Consider the following 19,095-nt stretch of genomic DNA (forward strand, 5'->3'; position numbering starts at 1 on the left):
GGGGGGAGGGGGGAGTCTGCGGGACTGCGGCCCGAGGGGCAAAAAAATAGTAAAAAGTTTTGGACCGACGCTGAGGGCCCGGGTGGCTAAAGCAGTCACCGGGAGTCCCGAAATCCCAGGGCCCTTTTCTCCTGCTGGAGGACGCAGGTAATACAGCGGGGTTTGCTCAGGTCTGCGGTGCCAGCAAGGCCCCGGTTATTTAAATAAACCGGTTACATTGCTGGCACCGCACTTAAATCGGTTTAACCTCTTCGCCGCTGATGTTCTGCAGCCGTTGCGGCGCGGCGCCTGGCTGCTGTGCCTGAAACACGTTCGCCCCGCAGGAAGCATCGTTGATGGATGCATCCATACCTGGGGCTTTTACTGGCTGCGAAAGTCATTTTCAAAACGATACTTGGACACTGAGCCACAAAACTTCCTTTGGCATATGGGCAGTGGCACAGCTGTGTCTGTGTGTCACTTAGAAAAGTGAATCTACTTTGGGTGGCGGCAGGGGAAGGAGCCCCGCTCGTGGCAGCTGGAGCGTGCGAGCTTTGCTGAGGTTCCAGCTGCCAGCCAGGGGTGCGTGCTCGCCTTGGGGTGCAGAATGGGAGCTTCACTCAGGGCTTCCCCCAAACGGTTGCGTGGGCCGGGGAATAGGGAGGGAACTGTGGGGCCAGGCGAGCTGGAGGACTGCGGCACCGTGGGGGCGAGTGGAGGGTGGCAGCGATGGGCCAGGTGGGTGAGTCAGGGGCCACCCCAGGTGGGTGAGTCAGGGGCCACCAGGAGGAGAGAGGCTGGGGGAGGGCCGCACATATCACTGTAGGCTGTGGAAAACTTCCTCCGTGTAGCATAGTTTTCATGGCACATGTCACAGGCCAGGAAACAGGGTTGAAGATGTAAGGAGTGATTAACCCAGTGTACTTTAAAAGAATATACATTTAACAGCTTGCATTTTGGAGGTGTTTGGATCTTGACTAACAGTCTCCGTGCCGCACTGCCGCTTCATTTAAAAAGTGATCTCCTGAAAACAGGTTAATGGGATAAACAATGCCTGATCATTTTATTCCAAAATAACTTTATTTTAATGTCTTAGTCATACGTTAACATACCGCAGCATACCATACCATCAGATATATCACAGTTTTTAGTCTCATAGCATGATATTGTCTCCTTTCTAGTGCTTGCGGTTATCGTCTCTTAGCTGAAGCGTCAAAACTGCTGCCCATATTTTAAAAGTTGAAAATCAAATACTGCCCACCAGAAAGACAGCTCCTGTTGCAAAACACTCTCTTTTAGTTTTAGTTAACCGAGTAGAGCAAGTGTTGTTTGTGAAAAGAGTAATAGAGTCCTTTTTACCCATAGATAGCCTCTGGGGAAATCCCTTAGTCATGAATTAGGTGAGTAGCAGAGTATTTCAAAAACAGTATGAGGTATTTAGAAATGGAGTAGAGGTAATAAAGTCTTAAGTTAGAGAAAGGGAGAGTATAAAAGCGTTCAATCATTTGTCGGTTGCAGAATGTTAAGTATACTTGTCCTCAGCTCTTGTCTGTCCAGACCCATAAATGGCAGAGGCACATTTTATATTAGAGCTTATTGCATGCTAATGCTGCCACTTACTGGTTTTACGTAATTATAGAAACTTTGCCTTCACATATAGGGTCCATGACCATATTCTTAAACAAGGTCATTATTGGTTAACTTTTTCTATTTACACACAGTCTGTTTTACTTGGTAACAATATAACTATCCGCTCTATTAAACATACAAAAACACTAATATTTTTCAGAATGTACGGCACGAGTTAAAGATTTGGAACACGCACTTGTGTAATGGACCCAGCCTCTAGTTCTTTTTATTGTCCCAAACATTGTATTTTAATTTGAAACCTTCATTGGTTGAAAGTTTGCCAAATGTGTAATTCACCACTGAACTAACAGTAAGAGCAGGTCTAAACATGCACAGTAATACGAAGGTTGCCAGCCCTTTGCTTGTATCTGTGGATACCAAAAACAGCAGAACCAGTTCAGAATACTAGAACAACAGAATGCAGAACAAAATCTTGTTGTGCAAGTTTTAAAACTTTTATCTGTGTAACCTTTGTAAGGATTGTAGTGGGTTTTTTTGTGCTTTGTAATTCAGGAGCTCAAGTCCTCATGTTCCACTCTGTGTCTCGCTGTGTTTCCTTCTGCAGTATATATAGTAGTGATGATGACGAAGAAGATGTTGAGATGTATGATCATGACTATGATGGTCTGCTTCCTAAGACGGGCAAACGTCACTTAGGCAAAACCAGGTGGACCCGCGAAGAGGTAAATCCAAGTTCATCCATCTCCTGCGTGTAAAAAGACGGAGAGAGCATGGATCATGTTCTCCTCTGAGTTGGTTACCTGCAAACTAACTTCAGTGACAGTCCCATGTGTATGAATGAGGACAAAGTTTTCGACCCTTTAGCTACACTCAGTGTTTTATTTAACTTTGAGGATCATTCTTGTCTTTTAAATAAAGTGTATAAGCACATTTTTTTTATGTCCACCAAGGTCTACGTTACAAGTACGTGAGTCTCCATGTAATCCCTGTTGGAGAAACAGATTAAGAGTCACCTGCAGCAATGCTTGATTGTTACCGCTGCCTTTTTTTGTTTGAAAATGGTTGCTATGCGAGAACTGACGTGTGTTCAGTGTCCCACAGCAGCAAACAACTGTGGCAGAAACTGCTGCAGTCCTTTTGTGCCATTTGAAATTTGCACTTTAATTGCAGCATTGTGATTCTGAGTGGAAAGAAATTAAAAGCTGGGAGAAAGAAATCCAGCAGTACCAAAATTGAGCATTCAAGATGTATTTTGGTTTTGAAGGTCAAAATGCATTTTAGTCATGGTACCCTTGTGCTGACTTTCCGGGTAAATTGTGGTATCAACCTCCTTTGCCAGGTGGATATCCTGTGGCCATTTAACTGGTTTGAGTTTATTGTGAAATACATTAATGCAGTTCTTAAGCTATGTTTTGAATTTCTTCTCTCTAACAATGTATATTGATATATAAACAGTGGCAGGTCACCTCTTGCAAGCATTTTTTATTTTTTTTAAGTCATCGTCTGTTCTTACAGAGGTGGATGTGTTTGTGACGTGGCCTGGGAGGAAGGGATGGCCATGCGGTCCAATGCCCACTTTCCTTTCACATGAACTGGGAGCGTACTGGGAGGCGCTTGAGAGGTTGCTCCCCTCCTCTTATCTCTTGGGGCAGTTCTCACTTGTCTTACACTATCTCAGTCCTTCCCAGTACATGCCACTGGTTTCTTTTGTCTTTAGAGTCTATATTTCTGGCCTTGTCCTTAAAAATACTGGGCCAAATTTCTTGCTGGTGTGAGTATGCAAAACTCCCTCACAGTGATCAGGGGCAAAAAGGAGCCATTAGCTTTATTGTGCATTCATTGTACATGGATAGGCAATAAGCAAATTGCTGGAACACCCATCACTTGCAAGACATATAAAGCTCACGGCTGTGATTTTTAGAGCTCCCCAGAGAGCTGGGTGCCTGAGTGTGACTGAATTTCATCGTTCTTCTGATGCCTGGCATCTAAGCATCCATGCCCTCCTGTAAACCCAGTACAAGAATAACAGTTACATTGCTTTGAGCAGTAAGATGGGAATGTATAATGCGAATCAAAGAACAGCACAGAAAAAGTCAGTCTTTCTCCTGCAGCACAGTAAAGAACCTACCAAAATCCACAGGAGTAGAAAAATCTCCTGATTAAGGCAATGAAATATATGAGAAGGCTACAGACCACCTCCCCTTACACTCAGGATGCAGAAATAGATACATAAAAAGCTAGAAGGAGGCAATTTTTTTTTGAATGTATTTCATTTGTATTATAAGAGATTGCGATATTAATTATGTCTGGTTTTTTTAATGATTCAGGATGAGAAACTGAAGAAGCTTGTGGAGCAGAATGGCACGGAAGACTGGAAAGTTATTGCCAATTTCCTTCCTGTAGGTGGATATTGGTTTCTGTTTCCAGTTCTAGTGACAACTCTTTATCAGAGGTTTCTAAGTACGGGAAAGGGGAGTGGTTGCTTTATAGTTACATTTTTTCAGGAGATATAAAACCTCCACAGATGGAGACCTCAGAAATTTAGTTAGAATATTGTGGAAACCCTTACCTTAATTTTCCTTTCATTTCTCAGAAAGGGTTAGAAAAAAACAAACCGGCAAAAATGGGGGTTGGAGGGATGTTGCACAGTAGATGGTCAATATGACACTGAAAGAAAATGTCCCAGCGCAGAGAAAAAATAGCTTTGAATTGTAAGTGTGATTTAGAAGATAATTGTTTTGTGGACACTTAGGCTGTTTTAGAAATACTGCATGTGAAACCGTGACAGCTATTGTGCCAGATGGTGCAGAGTCAGTTTGTGTGGTTTTGGTGATACAGTCATCACTGCAGGAATGATGGAAATATTATCTAGTTCAGGGAGCAGTGATAGTTGAGCACCTCCTTCTCAGACACTCCATATATTATTATATATATGTCACTTCATATTGTTTAGTAGTTGTATCTGAAATACATCAGGAACAAGCTTACCTAGATAAGAGCGTTATCACTCTACATTCATCTTGTCTAAAGAATGGTCTGCTTTGCATATTTTACATTTCACTAGAATCGGACAGATGTTCAGTGCCAGCACCGATGGCAGAAGGTACTAAACCCAGAACTTATCAAAGGTCCGTGGACTAAAGAGGAGGATCAAAGGGTAATCAGTTTTCCTTTCCATCTGATAAATGCCTTACGAGCGGATTTCACGTGTTGGGGCAAAACTCCTCGAGACTCTGGTGGTCCCAACACTAATATGGCCAGAAGCAGACTGATCCTATAGTTTCAATGCTTAGTATTTGTGTAGTTTTCTACACAAATTAATTAACATTCCTTTACAGCATTGTAAAGTAGAAATGCAGTTGAGAAATGTCTTAACTATTACCGTATTTTTCCTTTTGGGTACAAGTATAAGTGGGAAGTGGGGAACCTTAATCGTGTGTTAGTTTTACCATGGGAATTTTGAGAAATGTCATTGAAAATATTGTTCCACCACAGAAAAATTTCATTGATTCGTTATGCATCATTAAATACAGGCAGTTTTTATGTCCTTCTTTGAAGGTAATAGAACTCGTGCAGAAATACGGTCCAAAGCGCTGGTCTGTCATTGCTAAGCATTTGAAGGGAAGGATTGGAAAACAGTGCAGGGAGAGGTGGCACAACCATTTGAATCCAGAAGTGAAGAAAACCTCCTGGACAGAAGAGGAAGATAGAATTATTTACCAGGCACACAAGAGGCTGGGAAACAGATGGGCAGAAATTGCAAAGTTGCTGCCTGGACGGTAATGACATATACCTTTAGTTCTTAAATAGGAAAAAAGGAAAAAGCTGCAGGTCTGAGCAGTTTCTTTCTGTTTCCTTGGGCTGCACACTATAAATCAAAAAATTTTGGAATCAAAACCTGGAAAGCCAGTGACATTAGATGTGCGCTTTCTCAGTGGGGAGCTGTGCTGTTTGGTCAGTACATGGAACATTACGCTATTTTTACATGCATTTGATGTTTGCCATAGGTAAAAGCCCCCACAGTAACTAGAGCAAGACTGTAACAAGTTTCTTAAATGTCTGTGCAATCTTCTTTGTGCTTGCATTAGCTGTCAAAATTCAAATTGATTTAACAGTGAAGGATCAGGCTCTGCAAGTGGAACTTAATTTACATCAAGCTAAGGGTATGCCTTTAACATGAAACCCATTCTGTTTGTTCAAAATGATTTAAGCGAAGGCTGCTTCAACATTTCTAAATGCTCCTGAATCATCCAGATGATTTTGACCTGTTAAAAATCCACGTATAAACCAGGAGAAACTGACTTCCTCAAACTCTGGTCCTGGAAATGCTTGTCTCATTGAAAGCTTATGCACAGCTTGCACATAGTTTCAGAGATTCAGTGTCTTATTTGCTCTGTATTTAAAGTGACTCAACATGAAGTGTAGGCAAGCAAATAATGTAAGCAAGGGAGAGGTTTCCCTTCCCATTTTTATTCCTGCTATTTGGTGAAACATCTTCAAGATCTAAATATAATGCCTAAGATCATGATAGCCTTTTAAGCGGGCGTTCCCTAGGCTGCTTTCACCTGCTAGAAGAAAACAAGAAAGGAATTACTCCTTGGAAAGGTGGGGTTTTTTTGTAGCTTCCACACATCACAGATACCACTTTCAACGATACCGTGTGGTGGTGATGTGTTTCAAATAGAGGAGCTGTTTCTAAGCTTACTCTTAAAATCTCACAGACTTCATAAGTTTGCTTTTTCTGCCTCATGTGTGTGAGAATTTGAATCTCAGATTTTCTGCAGCTAAGAAAAATCCCAACAGCTTTGTTTACTGAATTTGTGCGTGTAGCATGATGTTGTCCTTGTCTGGGTGGCCGGTTGGAAAGTTGCTTGGAAGATAGCCTTTTCACAGCTGTTCTCCACAGTTTTTCTTTCCAGTGATGAGATACAATAAAAGTCCAGCGCAATATGAAGAGGCAGGAAGATGATGTTGGCAGTCCTTTAGGGAAGCCTCCAGGGGGTGTTAGCCTTTGCTGTCACCTCACCTCATGGGAATGAGGTGAAGTTATTAATTTCTTACAGTTCCAGGACCTAAAAGATTGCTTCAAAAAGTACAGAAACAACCATAGCCCTTTTGTTTTCCCATACCTTTTATACTGAGCATCTTTCCTGAGAAGTTGAGAGTAACATTTGTAAAGGTGGGGCAGGAGGAAGGTCAGAGAACGGTTCGAGGTTTAAACACAAATGCCAACAGCAGTTTCCTGCCCATTAATCTCAGTCTGAATTGGAAACTCTGTTTTTTACAAGTCCTCAGACGTATGTATTTGTGTTGCAGAACTGATAATGCTATCAAGAACCACTGGAATTCCACCATGCGCCGAAAGGTCGAGCAGGAGGGCTACCTGCAGGAGTCCTCCAAAGCCTGTCACTCCTCAGCAGCCACCGGCTTTCAGAAGAGCAACCACTTGATGGCCTTTTCTCACAACCCGCCTTCTGCACAGCTGCCGGTAGCCGGCCAACCCCCGCTGAGCAGTGACTACCCCTACTACCACATCTCCGAGCCACAAAACGTAAGTGCCTGAAAATGTGGGGTTATTTTTTTTTCATTTGTTTTGCCATCCCTGATTTCAGGAAGCATGAAGGGTTTTCTCCCAGTCTTGGGGGACTTGTATGCGTTTGATGTCAGGCGAGGACCACGTTGACTTTGACTTCATTCAGTGATGAAAATACATACGTTTCAAATTGATTGCATTCAGGTGGTGGAATCAGGTTCGCCATTTTTAACGTCTTGTAAGCAGTGAACATGTTTCCAGTACTGTTTCTTCTTGTAGTGAATATTGCACTTGTTGAAAATGAGTTGAATCTGGTTAAGTCTGTGTTCTATGTCAAAATTTCCCACGTTGCCTTCAGTAATATTCTGTTTGTGGGCTGCCTGTCAGAACCAAGTAAACAAGTATTGTTTTTAATCTGATTCCTTTTCTAATAATGATTAATAATGAAACAGGCTGCTGCTTCAGACAGTTACATTGTAGAGTTTTAGATGATAATAAATTGCATCTTTTGCACTTTCACTTCTATTTAGAAAAAACTTATAAATGCATCTGTAAATTATTCATCTTTTCTTGTTCAGGAAGGGTAGATATTTCATATATGAATTTTCCTTCTTCCTCTGTAATTCTCAGTGGCATATTCCTAAAAAACTGTTTACTTTTCTTGTAAATATTGTTGGTTTTTTTCGCTATTGCTCTCCATAGATGATAAATGTTAAGTACCTAAAACCAAAGTACGCTTAACACAAATTCACAATACAGGCAGTCAATATGATAGAAATAATAACTTGTAGTGTCTTTTGCTTTTTGGCCTAGGTCCCTGGTCAGATCCCATATCCAGTAGCACTGCATGTAAATATTGTCAATGTTCCTCAGCCAGCTGCTGCAGCTATTCAGGTAGATAACTTGAACATCATTTCAAGAGTCAATTTGTTTAATGTTTGATAAGTCAAAATGCAGGCATTGCACATTAAGGAAACATTTTAATGTAGTATGTGTGAAGAGAGAAAATGGGGAAGGTGGGGGAGTTCTAACATGGCTAATAATTGCTTCTTCTGAAGTGGATTTAAAACACAGTAGTTGAGATCTGGTGTGATAGCTTTCACTTTCTCCGTTTCAAATGTCTATACTGAAATTCAGCAGGGACTTTGGTAGTGGAAAACACAATTGACATTTGTTTCGTCTTTGAGTCTAATTTGGCTGTTATAACCACAGGACGGCAAGCCATAAGCATTTTAGTTGCTACATCCTATCAGACCTTTATCTTTTCTTTTCCCTTAACTCTTAATTTCAGAGACACTATAATGATGAAGACCCTGAGAAAGAAAAACGAATAAAGGAATTAGAGTTGCTACTAATGTCGACTGAGAATGAACTGAAAGGGCAGCAGGCATTACCAGTAAGATTGTCACTGTGTGCTTGGATGGAGGGATAGCAGCATTACCCCAGTGCTTGTCTTTTTAACTTTTTACTCCCCCTCTGCCTTCGATACTAATCAAGGCTCTATATTTCCGTTTTAAAAGGATGAAACATAGCACATATATCATCTGTATTTGCTTTCTAAATTCTTTTATTGGAAAAATAAAAGGCAAACGATTTGCAGGTATTTTACTTTGCAAAGTGGGAGCAGGGCTGGGCTCTGTTACATGACGTAACATTGGTAACATGATGATTGTACAAAAATGATAAATCCCACAGGTCTTAAATCAGTGGGATCTGCATTTCTGAAAGTGTGCAATGGTTCATGTGATGAAAATGTAGTGCCTGTACATTAGATTTCTCTTCTCTGTTGTATTCTTTCCTTCAGCTGTGTTTTATACACTTTGTAAGCTTCAGACTTGGTGCACGTTTGACAGTTTGTTTTACTTCTCTGAATAATGTTAGATTCTTCATAACTGCATGTGTGGAACAATTGCTGGCTATTACTGAATTCTCACACCTGGTTGTGTACACCATTGAATGTTAATGTGTGAAAACCCTTACGTAATTACTTAACACCATCACCAAAGCCAAGAATCCCCAAACTGTTTTTGAAGATAGGTGATAGCCAGCAGATTCTTTTTTTTGGGTAATATATAAATTAATAGTAAAACAACTGCATGCATGATACGTTAGTTTGGTCACTTTTTAACTTTAGTTAATGTTTTGCAATTTCTTCTGTTGCATGATCACACTGGAAAGAAACTTCTGTTAATTTGTTCTTCTGCTTTCCTAACCACGTTGATTTGACAGCCTCTTCATTGCATTGGTGTAAGCTGTAGCATTAGACAGGGATAGAAGAAGAAAAGGAGATAAGCAAACAAAAGCAACTCTAACTCTTAAACCCTTTAGCCTTCTACAGTGCTGAGCGCTCAGTAGGGAAACCCTGCCGTTTCTTGCTTCTCACAGAAAATGACTTGCAGACACTTTTTGAGCTTTTGGAGTAACACAGTATGAATTGATTATGTGTTAGTAATGATATATGCTCATAATCCTGGAAGTAAATTATGAGGTAACTTTGGGATAACAAATACAATGCCGATATTACTTAAAACGAGATCTTGCACTGATGAAAGGAAACATCTTGACAATTGTTTCATAGGCATAAGCTTTTAGATGATGATGCAACTACTTTTATCTTTCCTCCAGTGGCATCTGACACCTTGTGCAATTTCATTGCTAAGTTCCTTCTGCCTTCTTCCCCCTCCTTTTCTTTTTTTTTTCTTCTTCCTTTAGACACAGAACCACACATCAAACTACCCCGGCTGGCACAGCACCACGATTGCTGACAGTACCAGGACCAGTGGTGACAATGCACCTGTTTCCTGTTTGGGGGAACATCACCACTGTACTCCATCTCCACCGGTGGATCACGGTTGCTTACCTGAGGAAAGTGCATCCCCTGCCCGGTGCATGATTGTTCACCAGAGCAACATCTTGGATAATGTTAAGAATCTCTTAGAATTTGCAGAAACACTCCAGTTAATAGACTCCGTAAGTAGACTTGCCACCTCAGGTGGATTCGTGCGTGGTCAAGGAGTAAGGGGAGAGGAACTGGGACAGTCCTAAATGCGTTTGGTTTTTTTTCCGAGTAACTTCTGATTGCTGCAAGATCCGAAGCTTAGTTTCTGACATAACAAAATGTGGCTGCTCATAAATGAAGCCCTGGAGCATGGATGTGTATGCTTTTTGTGGGTGTCTCCCTTTCCTGCTACGTCTTGGTATGGGAGTGTGTTTTTTAGCTAACTGCACAATAGGAGCTTGAAACAACCTCTTGATATTAAGTCTCCTTAAAATAAAACCAGAGACACCGTGAAAGATTTTAAACAGTGAAGTGATACTTATTTATATTTGAAGTGACACATGCCGTAGGTTTATGTGTGGCTGCTCATGTGTCTGCATCATTTTCTAGAAGTTTTTCCTTGTAGCTTCAATAGCTGCTTCTCAAAGTTTAAGGAGCTTGCCCTGGCATATGTGAAGAACTGGAAACACGCATTTTAAACACCGAGTAGCTGACTGACATTGACACGGACCTTTTCTCGTTGTGGTCTCTGGGATACTACATGTAACACAAGTGACACGCTGAAATACGTTTGTTGGTGGCCCCCTCCTTCAGCAGCAGAGGTGCCTGCTTCACGCAGTGCCACATCCCATTCAGCATGTCCAGAGCAGACGTGCAGGTTAGGAGGAGACCAGTCTTGGCTGAGAGCCCAAGGCACACATTTTTTTAGTAGCGAAAGGCACTGTCTTCATACCAAGCAGAAAACCCTGGGCAATGGGCAAGTAGATAATAAGGACGTCATTTGACTCAATGTTTCTTTAGCGACTCAGTTGCCAGCAACACTTCTAGGATGTTAGACAGTTTGATGTGATCAAGGTATATATTGAAAACACAAATAAATGTTCACAGTGTTACTGCTCAAATAAACAGGGTTAAGCTGAACTGAACTGGGAAAGGCTTTGTTGTTGGTGGTGGTTACGGGCATATCCTAGCACTGTATTTTCATGAGGTGGCACTATACACTGTCTTATAGCTCCGTGCCTCCCACGTTGTTTCAGGATCCTTCATCATGGGGTGATCTCAGCAGTTTTGAATTCTTTGAAGACACAGACACTTCGGCTAGCAAAGCTCCCTCAGGCAAAGTCACGCAGCTTCAGCAAGGAGGGGCCAGTGCTTGTAGACCTCAAGGACACCCCATCACAAACTTGAGCAAAACCATGTCGAGTCAGGGCCCTTCTGGCTCACCAAAGTCCTTATCTGCCTCACAGGGCAGCACGGCTCCATGGGTCCTTCTTCGCAAAAGGAGAGGGCACTCCAGCCCCTTAGCCAGTGGCCACGGTAGCACCTTGGTCCTAGCTGACGTCAGCAGCTCAACTCCTCCTAAGCGCTCCCCTGTCAAAAGCCTGCCCTTCTCTCCCTCGCAGGTAGATCAAGACTTCTGCACAGATGTTACTAATTCTCAAAAGTCACCCCAGCCTTAACAATTTAGAAACTAATCCTTTGGAACAAATGACTAATTGCCGTTGCGCTTGTTGATTTCACTCCGTGTTTGAATCTTCTCACTGCTCTTAGTCTTCACTGCTCAGTTTAGATCACCAGCAAGCTAACTGTTGATTCTCTTCTTCTAAACTCATCTGTGGGGCTTGGGTTTTTGGTTTGGTTTTTTTTATTTGGATCATTTTTTGTAGGGGAATACGATTGCTTGCTTTGCTCCTGCTGTTAACTCCTTCAACTACTAGAGTTTTAACATTTCTGATCATTTGTAATACTTTCCATCTGTGTCCACTTACCGTATGATTCATTGACCTAGAAAACCCCAAACTGCATTTAAATAGCATCCAGGTTGTGAGACAAACTGACAACAACCAGCAAATTCAAATCATGGCTCGCCATCCTCAACCCGGGCCGTGTGGGGTGGAGCGGAATAGGAATGAGGAGGAAAACGGCCTGTTAAAGTGGCCTGGGGTGCACTTCCAAATTCCTCTCGATGGTTGCTTTGTTTCACAGCTGTAGCACTATTTAAAAGTGTTTTGGTTTTTTTTTGTTTGTCTGTTTGTGTTGGTTTTGCCTTGGTTTGGCTTTAGTCCTTGAAGTCAGAGAAACACTATTTCATGAAGGATAGTAAAAGATTGCATGTAATGATTTCCCACTGTATCTCCCATTACCTATTAGGTATTTTATTCATATATCGTTTATCCAGTGAAAGCTGTATTTTCTTACATGCCACATTTTTATGAAGTATATTTTAATCCAATACAAGTCAAGTCTAGAAGGTAATATGGTGAATTGTTGTTGGAATAAAGGATACCACTACGGTCACAGATTTGTAGACACTAGAAATGGAAACAATATTTTAGGTTACTAGGCAGAACTCATGCAAAAGCAATTTTCTGCAAACTAATACTGCCGCCTCCTTTTGGGTCAGCTGTTTCCATTCCAAAACACTCCACGCACCCATCACAGGTGGCAGTTTTCATTTTATGCTGTGAAAACGGAGCACGTTATTTTGAGAGACATGATAGGAAATTTATTTTCCTGTCACAAACACTTTATTTACTGCCTTAAAAGCACCTAGGTTCCCCATATAAATCTTTGTGGAATTTGGCTCCATTTCCTGTGGGTTTATTCCTGAAACATCTCTTACTTATTTTCACCCAGTTCTTACTTGGGCACACTGCTCTTAATATTAATTAAAATTTATTTGCAGAAAATCCAAATCAGGCTTTTAAGATTTGGCTCTCAAAGTGGTAGAGAGTGTTTCTCATTGGAATGGAGTGTCATTTTCTTTATAACTTCCCTCTCTAGAATTGCTCATTTTGGCTTCCTGAGTGTTCCAGCCAAACTGTTGAGTATTGTTTTGCCGTGTAGTCAGGTACCCCACATACCCGCATCGTAGGGTCAAGAGAATCACTTATGTCTATCAGAAGGAAAGAATTTCTTTTTCTTTTGTTCAATAACATCCATTTAAGAAGTCATCCTTGTAATCCGGATGTTCCTGTTGATTTTTCCTTTCCCTACTGTTGATTTTTCCTCTCCCTACCTGCAGTTCTTAAACACCTCATCCAGTCACGAAAACCTGAACCTGGACAACCCTGCGCTAACTTCCACACCGGTGTGCGGCCATAAGATGGCTGTTACCACGCCATTCCACAGGGACCAGACTTTCAAAACTCAGAAGGAAAACCATGTGTAAGTCTGTTATCACGTTGTCTTGTCAGATTCACAGGGGTTCACTTCTTCAGGTTTGCACGCAACCAATGTGCCGGGTCGCTGTATGCTTCCTGTAGAGTTGTTTGCTGACACATTCAGATTTTCCTTAGTTTGGAGTACAACTTCCACTTCATAACTGTGGAGCTAGGTTATTAATACGGAACAATCATGCATATAGACTCACCAGTTTTTTAAATAAAGCCATTCCACCTTATCACAGTTAAATAAATGTTCTGCCAGAAAAGCAAAATGGATTATAGGATTGCAGGAAGATATTTGTCCGAGTCTGATAGCAGCCACTGCCTGTATGCACATATTTCTGTAAAGAGGTGATATTTCCAAGCATGTTCCTTTAAAGTTTTTTCCCCTCTTTTTAAAGTTTCAGAACTCCAGCAATCAAGAGGTCGATATTAGAGAGCTCTCCAAGAACACCCACTCCATTCAAAAACGCACTTGCAGCTCAGGAAATCAAATATGGTCCTTTGAAGATGCTGGTAAGAAGGAAACAATGATAAAAGTTGCTTTGATATTAGTGCAGAGGGATGTTCTGGGACTTGGATATAACGTTTCTTCCTTTCAGCCTCAAACTCCGACTCATCTTGTAGAAGATCTGCAGGACGTTATCAAGCAGGAGTCGGAGGAATCTGCAATAGTGGCTGGGCTACATGAAAGCGGACCCCCTTTGCTGAAGAAAATCAAACAAGAGGTAAATCTCAAACTTACCTGAGGCAATTTAATTCAGCGCTCTTTGCTGAGAAACTTATACCAATACGTTTTCTGTTTAATAGCTGTGTCTGTTTTTCTTTCATGTGAGCCCCAAGATCTTAGTGTCGGTTCTATATAGTATACTAGGCATGCCTAATTCATCTCCCATTGATTTCCATAGAAGTCTTTCTGCTGTTTTCAGCAGGGGTTTGCTTGGGCCGTTCTAATGCAGTTTTCGTTTGAAACTTAAAAAGAAAAAAAAATTAGACAGGAATTTGGATTGAATCTTTCTAATATTGGTGAAAACTATAGAAGAACCCCACGGGGACCAAGCTCCATGGAGTGACTTAGAAACCTGAACATTTGAGGACATTGCATTATATTACTTTGCCACTAAAGTTCTAAAAATACATATATGCTCAATCCTTTCTAGGGGATTAAACTCCTGAATACTGACAGAGCGCTGAGTGCAAGTATTCAAAGTTTTATTAGGTGGGGATTTTTTTGAGAACCTTGAACTTTTTTCTTCTGCAAAGAGTAAGGGTGCCGTAAAAGACAGTACTGTAAACATGCATTGTGCACGGCTGTGAAGAATACTTATTCAATTTATTAAGCAACTGACAGATAAATCTCCTTGTGGTCAGCTAGGTGTTGGTTTTTATCGTGGTGCCTTTCCTGCTTTCAGGTGGAGTCTCCAACAGATAAAGCTGGAAATTTTTTTTGCTCGAATCACTGGGAAGGAGAAAACCTGAACACTCAGCTCTTTACACACGCATCTACTATGGAAGATGTGCCGGTAAGTGCAAGTTTTCACACCACCAAATGATTTTCTGTTCTACATTCCTGTTCAGTTCTTAAATGCAGGAGAGAAATATTTTGCCTGACCTTCCTCACCAGTAGGCATTATTCATTATTTCTGTCTCGTTTTCCTGTATTAAGCAAAAGAAGCAAAATCCCGCACTTAATTAGATTGCTGTAATGCCTATAGGAGGTAGCAGAAGTTGCAGTCATTGTGCAGCCCACAGTCTTTGTAAAGAGCCTGCGCTTGGAGGACGCCTGTACCTCTGTATAGAACTGACTAGGTCATGGAGTTAAAACTGGCAAAAGAAAGCGAGAGTCTGTTTTGTTTTGTGCAAAGGTTGCTGCGACTCTTCAGTGTTGCTGTCATTCTTGCACTTGGGAGTTTCACTGGATGAAAAACCTTTGCACATGACAATGGTCCTGCAAAGCCAAGTCCCAGGGGCCACCTAGGCTGAAGCCTGCTCCCAGGCTGAGCGGTCCATCTGTGACCATGCCTGGTGGTGCACCCTCAGCAGTCAGGCTAAGTTTGCTTTTTATATGTTTGAATTCAGGTTTTTCTCTTGAGTTACTGAAAACTGGGGTTTTTTTGTTTCTTTTCCTGTTCAGAATCTTCTTACCAGCTCTATTTTAAAGATGCCTGTGTCTGAAGAGGATGGCAGTTTTCACAAAACGTTTGCAGTACCTAGGAACAGGCCACTAGCTAGTCCTCTGCAGGTAACTATTCTTTGATAAAAATACCCTTTGAATATAAAAATACATATACGTATTGCTTTCTCACAGACTCATTTTAAGTTTGGAGTATGGAAGAATGAAGCGTTCAGATGAACATGGCTGAGGATCTCATTTTACCTGTGGAGGGTGAGGACGTGGTGGCTACAGCCGTGCCAGGAAGCTAAACAGGGCAAAGCCCCATGCGTGGGGCACTGTAACTCAGCTGCTTCCAGTGTTAAATTGGTGGGATTGAAAATTTAAGGCAGGGCAGAGGCTTCTTCCTACAGACTTCTCGTAGGCGGCTCTGCTGTTTTGGAGAGCAGGGGAGTTGAGTGATGTGGTGGTGGCCAGAACTTGTCCTTGGCCTCGGGGTGAGATCAGAGACCCTGGCACTGTGCGGCTGGCCGGCACAGGTGCGATCAGTATTGCCTGTCCAGCCAAGCTCCAGGATGGCCTTTCCCTGAGCGCAGGCTGAGGTGGCACCAGAAATGCGGTTGTAAACGGTAGTCTGAAGGGGCCTCGTAATGCTTATGGCTGGTTGTACATCTTGGGATCTCTAAACTGGATGAAATGTGCGACTTTCTTAATGTAAGCCAGATGTGAAGCTGGGTTTTACATATTTATGCTTTTTCCAAGTGTTAACAAACATATACACTGCTGTACTTTAAAACAGAGCTGTTACACAGGGCCTGATCCAAAGCCCACCAAAGTCATTAGCAGCCTCTTTGTCAACCCTTGTGGACAGAAGTCATTCAGAGAACGAAATGCTGTATAGATAATGATCAATTATCTTTCCACTACAGCCCGTATTTTTGAGGTAGATGAATGTGATTTTATATCCCTTCTCCACACGGGGGAATTGAGGGAAAGTGTCTCATTTCCCAGGGTGAGTCACTGTCAGAAAGGAAATTATAACTCCATAGTTCCTGACTTTCAGACAGATACTCCACATGGCTACTCCTTTCTTTCCTCCCTCTTTCCAGAATTTACATTAGGGGCTATTTCCAGTAGGAAGGAATGAACAAAACGTGGTTTTGATTAAGCATTTCTAGCTGGGCATTATCAAGTGAGATATTAAAATTTCACACATATCCCGGTTTGGCACAGTTTTCCACGGAGTAGGTTGGTATTTTGCACTGCAGAATCATTTGATGAAAAGCAGCACGGAGAGCGGGGACTGTGTCTCCCCTCGGCACGGGGGTGTCCCTAGGGGACAAAGACTCACACTCCCTATTGTTTATTCCCTCCTTTCTCATGAACCGTGGTTCTTACTCCACCGTGGTAGACGGCTAAGAGGAAGGTCTGAAGATCCACTGCCCCTGGGTTAGGGCAGTTATTTAGGGACCGAATCCAGACCCTCTCACGGCAAAGGAGCCGAGGGCTCCAGCTTTGCAGGGGGTCGCTGGACCTCCCCGGCTGGTGCTGGTCCTGCTGCCTTGCCAGCGTGCTGACGCCTGGCCATGTCCCCCAGCCAAACTTCGGGCTCCTCCGTAGGTTTAGGGCAACGTTTTCAGGTAGCTCAACAGAGTATGTTGTGCGTTGTGCTGTCAGTGGTAGTTGCCTGCACTCCGCCTGTAATAAAAACGAAGCGTCTGAGGTGACTGTAAAATAGGATCTTTTGATCTTTGGTGTAAGAGTGTTATGTTTCCTGCTATCTAAAAATAATTTCTTTACAAGCTGTTGTAAACGAAAGGGCTTGTTTAACCTTCTCTCCTCACTTGCGCTGACTTTGTTCAGGAAGTTTACAGGAATCGATTTGTGGGCCATTCTGGATCCCATTCTTCAGTCCTTGGTCAGGAAAAGCCTTTAATTTTGCATGTTAAAAGTCATATATTCTCATTGTTTGGATAAAGAGGACTTTTCCTTAAGTAAGAGCTGAGTTAAAAATTACTTCCCAACTCATCTCAGTGTTTAAAATATGCTGAACTGAAAAAAAAGCAGTTATAACAAGCCCTCAAATAAATATTCCGTATGCAGCTTCTTGGTGAACCCATACAAAGGTAAAATAATTCTCTGCCAATGAAGAAAGATTGAGTGTTTCAGCTGAAATGCAATCCTAAATGAAGGATGAGGCTAGGGGTTTTCATGATGGTGGCACAGATAGCTTTTTCCGAATGAAATACGGACTTTTTATTACAATGTGGTCCTGTCTGCCGATCGCTGCGCTCCCTGATTTGGACTTAGTGTTGTGGTTAAAAGGGAGAATCTGCTTCGCCCCTGGTAAAGCTGCTTGGCTTCATATCAGAGGAGAACATGGCCCCGTACAGCTCAGGAAGGACACATGGAGTGGCTCTATTTCACACCAGAAACTGCTGTTGCTCTGCCCTAATTCTTCTTTCCCTCCACCCCAGTGGAGCCAGACGTCTGTGATGAGGACACAGCATGTCTAAAGGGTGCAAAGCAATTGAAAATGTTAGTGTTTGCGCTTGATTTTGACTGGTAGCATTTTGTACATGACTAGTTTTAGCATGTTCTTAGGCTTTCTAGTTTATAATTTGGTATATTGCCCACATACACACGCACGGACGCACACAGAAACACTGGATTAAATCCACTGATTGCATGCAGGTAGACATGAAACACCAGGGAACACATCTGGGTGAAATTTAATTGTGTCTGCATATGTTTACATTGCTGCTGTTAATATTTTGGACCTGACCCAACTGTTCTTACTTAGGCAAATTCTCACTGACTTCAGTTCAAGTAAGAACTATGGCACTCTCCACCTTGGGATGTGTACGCGGAAGAGGGAAGACAGAAAGAAAGAGAGCACTAAACTTTTTTTTTCCAATATGCTTTTAATATGCTTGGTTCTTAAAATTTTATTTTCTTTTAAATTTGAACTCACGTAAGAGTTCAGTACCAGCCTGCAGTATTTTTCTTTGCTTTAATAATTTGCACTGCATTTACATAAAGAAAAAGATATTTGACTAGCAATAGACTCACCAAAGTGCCTGACTACTGTTTTGCTGTTAAGTTCCCAAGAAGGCAAAAGTAACAAAGTTCAAAGCAATCCCTAAGGATATTTTTTGCTGCATTGTGGACACACGACTGATTGTACGCAACTTAATAAATAATAGTTGATGTTCATATCAGATAGCGTGATATGATTCACCGTCACTGAGGAGGAACAGCATGTTGCATCATTAGGCATGTGAGGTCAGGTAGCTGCACATAACTACACTGGGAAAGTGGTGGTATCACAGTTGCACTGGAGCAGGGGGAGAAAGAGTCCCCTTAGACCCGAGAAGAGTTTGGCCTTCATCCTCATTTGATCCCCCGATTAAGTCTCTGTGAAACGCTGGGTGTAAAGGCAGCTGTGTGTAGGATCTTTCTGGCAAGGTGTGAAGGTTCCGCCAGCTTTTTTATCCTGCGTGACAAATCTCACGGTTGTGCATAGAGTATTCTCCTCCTGGCAGGAATAGGAGATGTCTCACCGCCCCTCGTGTCGCCTTGGGGTGGAATTACTCTTACACTTCATTGCACGGGTCCCAAATACTTCTGCTTTATATTAGTGGAGTTAGTTACAACCTATATTTTTGCATCCTGTGTTTTTGTCATTCAGATGATACTTAGTTTCACTGTAGGG

At 42.1% G+C, this 19,095-nt stretch overlaps 1 protein-coding gene across 1 annotated transcript in view; it reads left to right on the top strand.

Annotated features, from left to right (window-relative positions):
* The first annotated feature begins 2,135 nt into the window (after positions 1–2,135).
* Positions 2,136–19,095, top strand: part of MYB (v-myb avian myeloblastosis viral oncogene homolog) — a 23,429-nt gene continuing 6,469 nt past the window's right edge. The window contains exons 1-13 of the mRNA XM_009882280.1: positions 2,136–2,291; positions 3,897–3,968; positions 4,634–4,726; positions 5,128–5,348; positions 6,886–7,120; positions 7,916–7,996; positions 8,394–8,498; positions 9,815–10,072; positions 13,126–13,268; positions 13,669–13,783; positions 13,870–13,995; positions 14,680–14,790; positions 15,402–15,509. Of these exons, the coding sequence (XP_009880582.1) occupies positions 2,136–2,291; positions 3,897–3,968; positions 4,634–4,726; positions 5,128–5,348; positions 6,886–7,120; positions 7,916–7,996; positions 8,394–8,498; positions 9,815–10,072; positions 13,126–13,268; positions 13,669–13,783; positions 13,870–13,995; positions 14,680–14,790; positions 15,402–15,509 (1,824 nt within the window). The remainder of the gene's footprint in view (positions 2,292–3,896; positions 3,969–4,633; positions 4,727–5,127; positions 5,349–6,885; positions 7,121–7,915; positions 7,997–8,393; positions 8,499–9,814; positions 10,073–13,125; positions 13,269–13,668; positions 13,784–13,869; positions 13,996–14,679; positions 14,791–15,401; positions 15,510–19,095) is intronic.

This window comes from Charadrius vociferus, unplaced genomic scaffold (genome assembly GCF_000708025.1).
Source record: "Charadrius vociferus isolate BGI_N301 unplaced genomic scaffold, ASM70802v2 scaffold13, whole genome shotgun sequence".
Classification (NCBI taxonomy): domain Eukaryota; kingdom Metazoa; phylum Chordata; class Aves; order Charadriiformes; family Charadriidae; genus Charadrius; species Charadrius vociferus.